The 13880-nt window shown below is 41.6% G+C and overlaps 1 protein-coding gene across 2 annotated transcripts in view; it reads right to left on the bottom strand.

The window, feature by feature from the left end:
• Window positions 1-7195, bottom strand: part of EFNA5 (ephrin A5) — a 263869-nt gene extending 256674 nt beyond the window's left edge. Inside the window, exon 1 of one of the 2 annotated variants that reach the window (XM_016119146.2) lies at window positions 5296-7195. In XM_016119146.2, the coding sequence (XP_015974632.1) occupies window positions 5296-5420 (125 nt within the window). In that variant the 5' untranslated portion in view covers window positions 5421-7195. The remainder of the gene's footprint in view (window positions 1-5295) is intronic. The other variant, XM_016119145.2, reaches the window with a different exon arrangement.
• Window positions 7196-13880: the final 6685 nt, after the last annotated feature.

Below are 13880 nucleotides of genomic sequence, written 5' to 3'. Positions count from 1 at the left end.
TGCAAAGATCAGGACTCCTGAAGGACTAATTATATTCATTCATTTTCTTGGCCCAGCATGAAGCTGGTAGCTTGCTTGGTACATAGCAACAGGGGAGAAAAGGAGGCGTTCATCTTTATCTGTCCCTATCCAACAGGAAATCAGGCCAGTGGACAGAATGCAATGAAATCCCTGTTCAGAAGGCATCTCGCAAGATTAAATGGCAAGAAATTCACAAGGTTAATTTGCCCCCAAATAACTAAGTGCTCCTTCCAAACCTTATTCTCAGCATTCAAAGGTGGAAGCCTCTAAGGCTATTGATTATCAGCCAGAACACACATGGCAACAAGATATTCATTCAGTGAGCCAATGGTTTAGTTAATACCGCTAAAATCAACTAACAGGGAGTAATGAACTACTGAAGGTTCTATCCGATTCTTTTAATCACAAGGAGTTTATTAACTTTGGTCTCATACTAGAAATGCGAAATTAGACTATATAGATAAGTGTGCCTCAAATAGCACTGATGCTCCAGTCACCTAAAGGCAGTTAACTCTTGTTGATATCTTATTATGAATATATAATATAATAAATGAAACAGATGGAACATAACATTTCACTAGCTAACTTGCTTTTCAAATTTCTACAGAAAACTGGCCAAAAACAAGAAGCATACTTCTCTTTTATAAATTTTTAGATTAAAAAAGTGGGAGAAGGAGATTCACTTCAAGTCTCCTATAACTGGATAGTGGTAAAAACATAAGATATAAATCTCGGTCATACAATTTTATTGTTATCCAGATGTTTACACAAATTCTGATATAAATACAAAAATAATAATTTACCCCATTACATCTAATAAACTGATATCACATTGAGGCTCAGAGTTAATAAAATTAAAAGATTCTAAATAACACTTTTTACTTGAAGGACTTTTATTTATAACATAAAAATATTATTTAAAACACTGAAAATTTCAAAAACAAAGTTCCTCCTTAACAAGTTTGGTGATAAAACTCATTCTAAACCAAGATCAACTTTCCATCTTTCCTCAAAACAAATTCTTAGATTTAAACCAAATTGATTTCATTTGTCAGTAGACAATGCACAGTGCTGTTATACTTGCTATATAGATATTAAAAAACAGATGGGTCAGATTTTTTAAAATGAAAAAGTGATTTTTGAAAGAGAAAAAATACCCAGGGGCTGAGATTAGAAAAAAATTACTTCTATCTACTCAGTCACACATATATAACCTACACTGCCAGAAGGATTTGGGAGTGTTGACCTAGAATTCACATCACTTTCACAACTCCAAGATTACATGTTAACAAAACTAAGTGGTGTCAATTACCTGCTACTCTGATACGAAATATTTAATTTACAAGTCCTTACAAGAATTGAAAAAGTCTAAAGAAAACATATTAGGTTAAAATTTAGTACATCTCAGATGAATTACAGAGGTAAGTTTTCCTGTAAGAGAATATCATTTTAAATTGGTGATACTCAAACCTTAAAGAAGCAAAGCACTGAGGAGAATCAGTATCCTTAAAGTGTGCTGGTTGTATTTGCAACTATTCCATCCATTAATGCCAACCAGTAGGAGACATCTTTAATTATCCTAGCATCATTTTGACAACTGGTCAAAAGAATCCGAGAACTTTTCAATATATACACAGTGTATAAAATAATATTTTCACTGGAAGTAACAAACCATTAATAATAGCACACCAGATTAAGTGGCATGTTCTTAATACTGAGTCATCTGTATCTTTATAAGAGGAGCTACTACTAAGGGAGAATGTAAATAGTTTCATTACTTAAAGTCTTTTAAAAAGTTACTTGAAAGCTTTTTACATTCTTAAAGTAATTAAGGACAAACAGTTATATTCTCCTTGATTGGGATTTTCATTACTTAAAGTTACTTAGTAACATGCCGGTTCAGAATTCAGCATAATATTAAAAGGATGGTTCTATTACTCTCACTACTTAGGTGAAATTCAATAGATTTTCAAATGTTGAAATTATGGAAAATGCATTCAGGCAAATGTTACCATATTTTTCTATTCAGGCTGATAGTTCTCAGTTGCTATTTCAGAGATCTGTGCCATTTCAACACAAATCAGTTTGGCCCACCGCCCACTGAATACTGGCAACTAAAAAGTTATCAACATTTGCAAATTGAACATCCACTTCCCAGAAGTTAATACCTGGGAAGACAGATTCTAACAGTAAAACTATCTGACAGCAAATAAGTTTAATATTTTTTCTTCCGTGAACCTAGATCAATGGAAGTTTATGGTATCAATGAAGTTAGTAATGAAACCCAATGTAGAAGATAAACTCCTATGACTACTAAATGTTAAAATGTAAGATATTTAAACCCTATGATTAAGATGTAATACTTAGTTCTAATCTTATCTAAACAATTTTAAATTGAAGTCCATTAGTATAAGCTAAAATATATTTACTTCATCTTACACAGTATCATTAGTAGCTTAATGTGTCCACTGAACTTTACTTCTAAAAGAAAAAATCTTAAAATCTATTTAAGTTGCAATTAATGTTTTCCATTTTTTCAAAAGATTGACTTCTGATTATATTATTAGTTTAACAAAATCTTAAAAGGTAGTATATTTGTAAAACCAAAAGACATGGCTAGATTATCTTACAAGATAAAAAGGAAATGTAAAACACTGAATTTATAAAATATAGTAAACCTGTGTAAATTTTCTAAAATAATTCTTTTGTAATATAAACTGTTTCTATTTATTTCTAAATTATTTTCCATTTGTCTCCTTTTAAACTACATCCAAACTGACTTTCCTCAATGCATAAAAAAGTACCATCTTACTCTACATTTCAGAGATAAATCTGCCTCCCAGTACCTATTAAAATATTATTTTTTAAAAGTTTCAGTGTAATAACACAGGAAGCTAAATGAATCCATAAACCCCTAAGAATACTAAAGTTAGGGCTGAATCTCTTGGGACAGAGAAGGACATCATTTTTTTCTTTTAACATTATCAAACTAATAATGATCAAATAGAAAGGTATTGCCACAAATCTCATATTAGAATACTGACTTGAGAATATTCTTGGTATTTTTAAATTCTACAGATTAACTTTGGGCAGGTTCAAAGCTGCCATGACATCCTGAGCAGACAAGTTTTCTGCAGGCAGGGCATATCTATTAAAAAACATGACCTGTGACAAAAATCAATGTACTAATCTCAAACCAAACAACAGTATCAAAAGCATAAAACAGAGATAACCTAAGATAAAATGTCCTCAAACTAACTCAGACTAGCTTGACAGGTTAAGAAGACAGGGTAGAGTAGGGGTGTTGCTGATTATTTCTGTTTTAACCCAGGATGACTGGAACACCCAAGTATCCAAATAAATTAATATCATGAGAAAAAGATCACACTGTGAAGTTTGGAGTGGGAAAGAAAAGATGAACAAGAGCCAAAGGTCCCAAATTCAACTAACCAATTTCACTCTTGTTTTACTTAATAAGGCGTTAAAATTTAGAAATATAAATTTCTCCATTCCATATATGCTGTCTAATAAAGGCCGAAGGGGAAAACCAACCAACATAATGAGCCTTGCTTTTAACACCATCACGACTGGAAAGCTTTCTCTATTTGTCTTGTCAGCTTTAATAAAAGGCATTTCCTCTGGCAGGATGGCTTCTCTTTCTCTTTTTCTAATAGTGGTAAGTGGCATGTCAAAGAAGAAATAGCTTCCCATCCCACCACCCACCTTCACGAGACTTTTTTTAAACCAAACTTTCAGGGATGTCTCCACTTCTGCCAGGCGATGCAATTAGGACTTGGGCTATTTGGATGAGACTATCTTTCTTTGGGCAGCAGGGCGGGGGTGGGGTGGGACTCTTTCTCCTTTCCGCAACCGGTGGACCGCTTGTGGGGAAATCTGCCCATCTTCACCTGAGCTGACATCACCTCAAGTAGGGAATCCCTCACAAGCCTGCAAAACGAAAGAAGGCGGGAGGACCGCGGAGAGGGCCGCCGGTAGGTAAGAAGCATTGGAAGCGCCCTCCGGACCCCTCTGCCCAGGCGCTCTGGGCGCGCAGCAACCTCAAACTCTCCTTTCGGCCTCCCACCTCTCTCTCCCCAACTTCCACTCCAGCCCAGGGGAAAACCTGAGATTTGAGGCATAATTGATGCTATTTCCCTCCTGGGCGGGCACCGAGACCAGTCCACAGCTGGAAGCTGGCTTCGGTCCAGAGAGGCAGCGCAATTTGGGGCCAAAGGAACCGACTGCTGCCCACAGGATCGGGAAAAAGTAGGGCTCGGAGCTGTTCCAGATCAGGAGGTGTCTGCTCCCACTCTGGACAACCTCCGCCGCAACCCCATTTTCAGGGCCCGTGAACAGAGGACATCTGCGGGTGGCCGGGGTCCAACAGGCGGGCTAGGCGGCCCCGGACGCCCACCACCAGCCTTCCGCGTACACGGCGGGTTTCGGGAACCGCCGCAAAAACGGTTCCAGGTAACCGCGCGTGTTCCTCCGGCTGCACGCCGCCAGGCCACGGACCAAGCAAGGGCTCCCACCTCCCGGTTCGGCCAAATCCAGCAGCTCGCTCCGCACACATGACGTAACCCGACATTAGATCAAACTTTCTGGCACCTTGAGCCCACCCGGGAGTGAAGGAGGTGGGAGAATCTTCTCCCCTGCCAAGCACGCCGGGTCCAGACTGACTCAAGGGCCGGATGATTTCCTCGCAGTTAAAGGGGAAAATAATAACCTAAAGCTTCCGCTTCCCAGCCCCCCTCACTTCCCCCAGCCCGTGCGCTCTCTGAGCGCACCAAGAAAAGGGAAGAAAAAAAAATTAAAAAAAAAAAAAAAAACTTGGAGGGTGTTTAGCAGGTTCTCTTTGCAGTCCCTGCGCACTCACGCTGCAAGAAAGAGCTCCTGGCGGTGCGCACCCGGGGTTCCTCGTGCCCAAGCCCTGCGCGGGTATCGGGATGCTGGCCAGCCTGCCCCAGCCGGGGAGCAGCGAAGTCTCGACTCCCCGGCTCCCGCCTTTTCCGAGTTTCCTCGATCTCTGCAGAGGCAGGCGGTCTAGGCCGACTTGGGGACTCACGGGGCGCCCAGGCTCTCTGTGGTGGCTTAACAAAGAGGGTCGCGATGGAAGCGCTTCCCGCGGGCGCCTCGAAAGCCATCACCGCCTGGGCAACGCAGGCTCCGAGGGTGCGCGCTGCCGGCGGCGGGTGCGCACTAGTCCTCGCTGCCGCTCCTTCCGCAGGGCCCGGGGCCCGGGTAGCCCCGGCTCTTCGCCCCCTATTGCCTTACCTGGGGTTGCTGCTGTTCCAGTAGACGGCGTAGCGGTCGGCGACAGCCTTGGAACCCGGGTCCTGGCTGAACACACACATCCAGAGCACCAGAAACATCACCGTCAACATCTCCACGTGCAACATCACGCCTGGCCAGCGGCGGAGCCCGGGACGCGCCACTCCGGGGAGAGAGCAGGGATCCAGAGGGAGGGATGGGGAGAGCGAGAGAGCGGGCACCAAATAAATATGAATAAATAAAAGTGAGAGAGGCGAGAAAAGAGGCACACACCAAGCTGGGGAAGGGGAGGAGAGCGAGAAGAAAAGAAGGCAGTGGAGTGGAGGGACTAAAGACAAACTCGCACCCCCCACTGGAGGGTTCAGAAGGAAAAAAGAAATCACAAGATGGAGAGAAGCGTGCGTGTGTGTGGTGGCGGCGGCGAGGGCGGGGGAAGGGGTGCAAAGCTGTGTCTCGGGCGGCGGCAGCAGGCGGGTCACCCCGGGAGGAGGAGGTGCGAGCCGGGCCGGGTGGCAGCAGCGCGAGTCAGGGCAGGCGGCGGCGCACGCTGCACAGTCACCGGGAGTTGCGCGCCGTGGCCGCGGGGAGACATACACTGGCCCGCCGGGCCCGGCTCAGCGTCGGCGCCGCGGGCTGCGCACGGCTCCGCCGCCGCCCAGGGCCCTCGCGCTGCGCCCCGCTTCGCTCCAAGTTACTTTGGGGGCCGCTGGGAAACTGCAGGAGGACCGCTGGGAAACTGCAGGAGGACGGCTCCGTGTGGGTGGGGGGCTTCGCGCCTGTGGCCCCGAGAGTCTCGGAACCCTTTTCCTCCGCCTCCTCTGTGCCTTAAGTGGGCAATCCCTGGAAATCTCGGAGGAGTCGTAGGTGCTGCGGATTCGGGGTGGTGCGCCGAGAAGGGTGGAGATCCAGAGCCACAAACCCAGCCCCGCCGGCGTCCTGGAACTGGTTAAGCGGCAACTAAGCTGGCGAGGAGCGGTCTTGCCTCACAAACCTCAAAGAAAAGTTTGGCTCTTCGAGTCCCCCGGCAGGTCTCTCGGATGAGTCGGGCGGCGGCGGCGGCGGGAGACAACACCGCGGGCGCTGGCGGAGCCTCGGGGATTTCTCGCGCGTGCTGTTCTCGGCCGGATGTGGGTACACCAGAGTTTATTAAGATCAGACGTTACGGAGTAGCCAGCCAGGTGGAGCGAGCTGGATGCCCAAACCTGCAGGACGACGCCAACCCAACAGCTCGGCTGGAGAGCGGGAGGGGAAACAATCACTTTCGAATGAATCCCTCCAACTCCTGATGGGCTGATGTCAGTCTCCGATCGCCTTCCTGGAGCAAGACTGAGCCCCCAGACGCGGTGCCAAGAGCTCCGGCTGAGCTCTCAGAAGTGTCGCTGGGACTCCAACGGGTCCGGCCCCAAGCCCAGCAACTTGTAGAGACGCATCAATCAGTTCGAAATGCAGAGAGAAAAAAAAGAGCGCACGAGCGAGTGGCACCTCCCCGATGACTACATCAGAAAACCTTTCCGATCCTCCTGCAGCTGCTCCCTTTTCTTCCTAGGGCACGGCAGCAACAAGAGGTGAAAACCACCAACCGAATTCTAAAACCCCTACCAGGCGGGAAAATAAACTTGAGTGCAGCAGCAGCACGAACAGCCCAGGAGGGATTGAAACGACTGACGAGAAGTGGAAAGGGGTAAAAGTCAGTTTTGCAAAAGAGAGAGAGAAAAAAAAATGCTTTATGGGAAAAATCTCCTCGGGCACGCCCCCTCGTTAATGACCTGCGTGTAAAGCCGACAGCAGCAGCGACCCAGCAGCAGCTGCAGCCGCACGAGAGCGCGAGGCCGCGCGCGTGAACGTGGGCGGCGGGGCGGGGGGAGCGGGCGTGTAACGCAGCTCTGGATCGCGCAGGGGGAGGTGCCGCCAGCCCGAGCCCAGTGCTGCTGCGGCCTCGGCCCGGGTCATGTGGGTTGCTCCCGTACCCCGCCCCCCCCCCCCAGCAGTTTACTTGGGAAGCGGAGCCGGGGCGGGGGGGTGGGGGGGAGGCGTTGCTTGCAGCAGCCAGTTAGGAAACAGCCTGCTATTTGCTTACAGATCGGGATTTTTTCCTCTCTTTTTACTCCAACCGGATTGGTTTGCTCCTCGAGAAAGAGGCGTTTTCCTAATCTCCTCCCTTCCTCACGCCTCCTACCCCCTCCTCAGCACCACCTTCCAGAAACCTGACTAATTGAATTACTGGGAGTGCCTAGGTGCCCTCTCCTCCGCCCAAACCCAGCAGCAGCGCGTAACCCTTTGGATGCTGAATTCTGAGTGAACTGAGGAATGATATGACATCTTTTTTTGCCTGAGAGTGAGGTCTTTCAGTAGCTAAAGAACCAGTTCCCACCACATAGCGGGAAAGCCGAGATCTGTCTCTTGGCCCCCTCAGGTGACATGAAGTCCCAGCAGACTGGCTGGCAAAAAGCCTCGGTGAATACGTGGTCTTGTAAATCTGTCCTGTTCTTCACAGCGCTGGGTCATATGGAAATCTGGGAATCTTTCCTGCTCCTTTAAACTCCCCACTTCCTACCAGAGATTTAAAGGTTCACAAGCAAGAATCAGGACTTTCCTTTTAAAGTGACGCTCTGAACATACGTTTTTTAAAATCGAGGAAAATCACGATGTAGAGTGATTACCATTCAGTACGGACCTTCAGCAGGGAGGAAATGAATGTGGCCGAGGAGCCCATAATACGTTATACCTTTCCCATTTCAACCTGGAGGTTAGTATGCTACCATTCCCCCAAAGAATAAATGCTTTGAACGAAGTCGGTACAGCAAGAAACCTAGATCCGGGAAGTCGAGAAACGGGTTCCCTCATTATTGGGAAAGGCCTCGCGTTCCCGGACTTCAAGAGTAGGTTGCAACACCTCGGCCCCCGGCCTCCACCGAAGCGCACATTGCCTGACAGCAAGGTGCGTTCCCCTGTCTTCCAGAGGCTGGAAAGAAAGCCAGGCACCTGGCGCAGCGGGGCCACAAACCCTGGAGATTCGCCCTCACGGGCCTCCACGCGTTTGGGCCTGCGTGGTATTATTTTTCTCTTGCTCTCTAGGGAGTTTGCTGACTCAGTGGGAAAGTGCTGAGCCCGAGAGAAAGAAAGCAGTCTAGTTTTGCTCCCAAACTTGCCTGTTCTCCCCTTTACTTATTAGCCCAATAAAATCAAATAACACGTTCTTCGTCCTGCGCTTTCCAGTGCTGGAGCTCGGGATTTCCAGGCGCTTCAGAGCTGTTTGGAAGCGTCCAGACGCCCTCCAGTGGTAGGCCTTCAGTCCGCACCCAACGGGGGTATTGGCCTGCAGCTCAGCTGGGACTGGGTTTGATGGAGAATCTGGGATCATGATCAATAAAGACTTGGAATTACCCTCATGTTGTGGGCCTTTGCCTAAAAGCAGAGTACCTTCTCAATTACAGAAATTTTTCCCACCTGAAAAGATCCTGGGAAGTAACGTTTCTGTTTCTGTCTATATAAATTGTAATCTGTGTATAGACTCCACAATAGGAGTCTATACACCCTCCTAAATTAAGCAAATTCAGAATATTAGCACAAATGCTTCTCTATCATCCGTATAGTTCACAAAATTCCAGCAGTAAGAAAGTGGGAAGACAAGCTAGAGAACTAAATAATCTTTTATTTTTTTAATCAAATTTTCATTTAAAGTTATTTGCTTTTTCCTCCTGGTCATCTTGCTGATGTTCAAGTTCTTGGCCTATTTTACGGTGCATTTGTTTTCTGTGTTGCAGAATGCATTTATTTCTTCCCTCAACCTTTCTGATAGTAGCTATAATAGGTGCTCATATGACAGGCGGTTTTGCAGGAAATGTTCTGAACCCTTTTAAGGGACATCTGTATCTTTAGGAAGAAGAAAATTCAGGACTTCTGTCTTGGGGAAAATGCTGATCGTCATCAGAGAGTCTTTTTAGTCAGGGAAATATCAGGTATCAGGGAGTTAGCAAACTGGCTTCCTGTAGCTTGAAAGCCAAAAGGAGTAAAGAAAAAGAAGTTACATCCACTTATTTTCTATCTGAAAACACAAACTGTAACCAAAATTGATATGTGAAAATTCAGCATATCAAAAAAATATGGATATGTCCTAATATTTTAACTATCTCTAATTTGTTTAAAGTCTGGTGAGTCCCATTTTTAACAAACAAAAAAATGAAACATTATGGCCTTCTTTAAAATCCTTCAAAGAGTTGGAATAAAACATATTGGAATTAGCAACTGTTGAGAACATAACTCAAATGTCTGTGTGAAGTAATTCATAGCCTAAATCAAATGCCTTCTTGTGTTATATACTGACATAATTATTGCTATTGGAGTAACTAAGCAGCAATATGATAGATATATACTTAAAGTTTGAAGAGAGGTATTACTGATTGCTAGTAATGCGATTTCGTATCTTTAGGAAAATATTCAAGTGATTTGAATTCATACAAATCAGCATTATATAAAATATATTATGATTAGCTCAGTGTCACAAAGGCAATGACTTTTAAGCTGGCCTTTAAGGATACGTAGCATTTTGCCAAGTATAGAAGGAGGTTCAGGTATGACAGAAAGAAAACAGCAAGAAGCTAAAAATATGAAAAAGTACAAGGAGTGTTTGAATACTTTGAGTTCCATAGGATTGAAATAGGGTTGTAAGGAGCTGAGAACTGAAAAATCAGTTGAGAATAGACTGTAAAGGGCTTACCTGCACTTTAAAAATGTTTAGATTTAAAACTACAGGCAACCTGGAGCTCTGTAGTGTTAAAACAAATGACATTGAAGAAATATTCATTATGTTTCAAATTAAAACACGAATAGGGATTTATTTATTTTTCATATTTTGGCCTTGAACTATCTAGATGGATGTTCTAACCTTTGCTATGAATTAGAATCACCTAGGGAGCTTTTTTAAAAAGAACAATGCCAAAGTTTGGCTCCCTGTTTTGGTTGGTTAGGGGAGGGGACCTGGGATCTGTAATTTTTAAAAGCTTCCCAGGGAATTCTAATGAGCATAGAGAATTGAGAATCACTGATCCAGGTAATTTATTTTTACCTTAACTACTTCAATATTTCAGGCAAAAAAAAAAGTAAGTTCTGTACTTATTTGTCTGGAGAAATGTTCCCGCAAACCATCAAGCCGGGAATGCTGATACTTCAGAGAACCGAATTTTATGATCCTCTCTATTAAAATGAAGTGATACTTTAAAAATAATTCTCACATGGCACAAAATGCCATCTCCAAGATGTGATTGCAAGGGCAAAGCTTACTTTTAAATACGGTTAATCTTTTTTGTACTAATTTGGACTTCTTTTTGGTATTAGCTGCCACCAGATAGAAGTGGAGTTCTATTGAGTCCAATGCCCAGACAAATAAATGAAATAAGCTGGTGACTCAAACCCCACAGTTCACAGACTAAGCAACTCTTATTTTAAATGACAGTTAAATGAAAACTGATAGTCCAGAGAAAGAAAAGAAATAAACTCAAAAGCAAAGATTAAAAAAATAATAATTAGACACACAACTATGTAACAGATGACTAACATAATGGTGATTCAATCTAATCCTGCTATCTTTCTAGAACATTGAGAATTCATTCCAAAGCCCCAAGAAACCCAGGTTCAGTCACCAAACTGTCACCCAGCTATCCTGCCCACAGACTGTTTGAAGTTATTTAGTGAAGACTTCCCCGCTATTAACCCTTTTTATAACAGGTTTCTCAGAATCTTTAAAAATAACTCTTTGCTAGCTTTCCTCTCTGTAGAGACCTTAGGAAATGCTCTTTTTCTATTTCTGATCTAGCTGTCTCCATGTACAACCTAAAAGAGAAAAAAAGAAAAAAAACTCTCCACTAAATAGAGTTTAACTATCACATTTTTATCTTCAGTCATGTGATCTTCAACTTCCATCATGAATTTTCCACCTTTTCTCATTCTCCCTTTACTTTCCTTGGTGCTTCCTAAAGTTTGCTTCACAGTATCTCTTCTCTTGAGTTTTGTAGATAAGTAGAAGGAGTTGTATGAGTTGCTGCAATATTCTGAGACATTTAAAATTTTTTTGAACTAACCATCTATTTGTTGTTGTTTTGCCCATTTCTACGTAGCAAGCTTTTTAAACATACAGAAGTTTGAGCTATCATTTTGATAAACAACTAATCATATAACCTGGCACATAGCTAAATATGTTATGTTTCTGTGTATTACAAATATATATGTGCTTAAATGTAATTTTAAAAGAAGTAAACAAAAACTAGTTGATTTGACCAATTTTCACACCACTTTGCATTATGGTATGTACTTCAGTCTACATACCATAGAGTTAAGTGACCTGTTTTCAACCATAAGCTGAAATTGGTAGGTGATTTTATTCACATAAGAAATTTTCATGTCGTTCTTTCCTATTTTAACATGCATGTTTACTTTATACTGCTCTGTATTTCCCCTCCTCAATTTTTTTAAGTAAGATCACCAGAGAAAATTTATTTGCATTTTATAAATTTAATCAATCAACTAGCATACTGTATGCTGTCAATAAAGTATACTGCCCTACTATTAAACAACGCTACATTTCTTGCTTAAAACAATACATATTACCATAAATGCATATTGTGAAAAAATTAAAATTTTGTATTTGTTTTATTATAATGGCAATCATAGACATCTACCGCATACCTTTATTGAAATACAAAGAATATAAGTATCCTTTTGAGAAATAAGTTAATGCATGCTTTTTAAATTATATTCAAATTAACAATTAGGATTTTTTTCTCCCACCAGCTCCATTTATTATCACCCAAAAGGCATAAAAATGTGCATTTTTGTCTTTCTTTACCTGCTTAGAGACCCCCAAAAAGCTAGAACATCTTCTATTTCATCGATGCCATATATGTATACATATATATATTCACACACATATACATATATATACATATAAACATGTATAGCATAATATGAGTATATATAGAGGCAGAGAAATAGAGATCATAACTTATTTTTCAATCAATTTCATCCAAGATTTTCATCAATTTCTGGGAGAATTTTATTTAAAGATGAGTAGAGGATATAATCCTTAGTCAGTGAAGATGATTTCACGAAATAGGAAATGCTGCTTCTAAGCTTCTTTTTAGCTTTGGCTTTACTTTTTTCCCGCAAATCTAAACTGACTAAGCAAAGTAAAGTGTAGAATTATGGCAAACTAAGAAACCCTTTCTTCAAATTATGTTTCTTTTTTTTTTCTAGATGAAAGCCTCCTTTAAGGGAATTTTGGTCCTGATATTTTGAAGTGTGAATTTTTTTTGTAGTCATCTAAACAATTGTCTCATTTTTCCCTCCATTTCATTTAGCCACAGTAGAGATGGTCTTTTAAAATATACTATTAATTTTTTAGGAAAATTGTCCTCTTATTGCATATTTATAACTCTAGTCTGAGACTTCCCATGACCTTATGCCAACATTGTAAATTTTATTGTGATGCTGTAAAGTTACAGTTAAGCTATAATTTTAAAAAACATTTCATCTTGTAGCTTGGGATAAAAGGTATAAAGCTGGTCTATATAGAAACCACTGTAACTTATGATCTTAGAATGTCAGATAACAACGCAGAAATTAGTCAAAACTTTTTAAAATGAGAGATATTTTACTAAATTGTCTCTTTCTAAACTCAAGAGGAGAAAAGTGTGATCTTAAAATGAGTACCTATTTATCAGAGATTATCACTCTGTTTCTTTTTTTTTTTTTTTTTTTTTTTTTTTGGTATGTGATGTATGCTAAATTAAATAGGATTTATTGGTTCTGAATTACCTTCTTTTTCTGTGGATTAGGAGAGTGCATTTCTTAGCTTTTCTTTCTTGAAATCTATCAGGATCTTTTATGTGGACTACCTAGTATTCTGCACACTTCCAATGCTTAATAAATATTACATTAAAATATTAGCATAATAATAAATCATCTTAAAGTACTACATGGGCTATTAAGTGAGATCCTATTCAGTTAGAGCCAAGGCATCAAGAAGTTTTATTTTCTCTGTACACATACAGAGTAATTTTAAAATTCCCTTTACATGAAATGTCCTTGCATCCATAAGACGTCTAACATATTACAAGTGAAGTGGTGAAGTGTGTGTCTTCGTGTTATGTATTTCATTTGTTTAATTTATTCTTGGGCTTAAATTTGCAGTTTTAATGAGAGGAAATTTAAACTGGGCAGACAAAAATGGAAATAGAACCATTTTTCATGTAAATGCCCCTTTCCCAAAGGCAATTCTAAAATCCTTATACAAAATTACCAGGCCAGCATCTAGGTAGTCTTCCTTGTCATGAAGTTCTGCTTTGCCTGTGATTGGTATGTCACACAGACCTAGACTAACAGCCACTGAAAACATATGGATTTTCTCTACAGTTTCAGAAACAAAAATGAAGCCAAAAATATTCAGTTAATACAATTTCATTCTAACTGGTTGCTTTGAGGGAGGTCCTAATTTGAAACTGTCTTCAATGCAAAAAATAAAAATATTTTTCCTCTAAAAAGCATTGTTCAAATGTTTTACCTACCAATATGTGAATCAAATGGGATGAAAATGA

Source organism: Rousettus aegyptiacus, unplaced genomic scaffold (assembly GCF_014176215.1).
Source record: "Rousettus aegyptiacus isolate mRouAeg1 unplaced genomic scaffold, mRouAeg1.p scaffold_m13_p_8, whole genome shotgun sequence".
Taxonomy (NCBI): Eukaryota; Metazoa; Chordata; class Mammalia; order Chiroptera; family Pteropodidae; genus Rousettus; species Rousettus aegyptiacus.
This window is presented reverse-complemented; position numbering and strand designations above follow the sequence as displayed.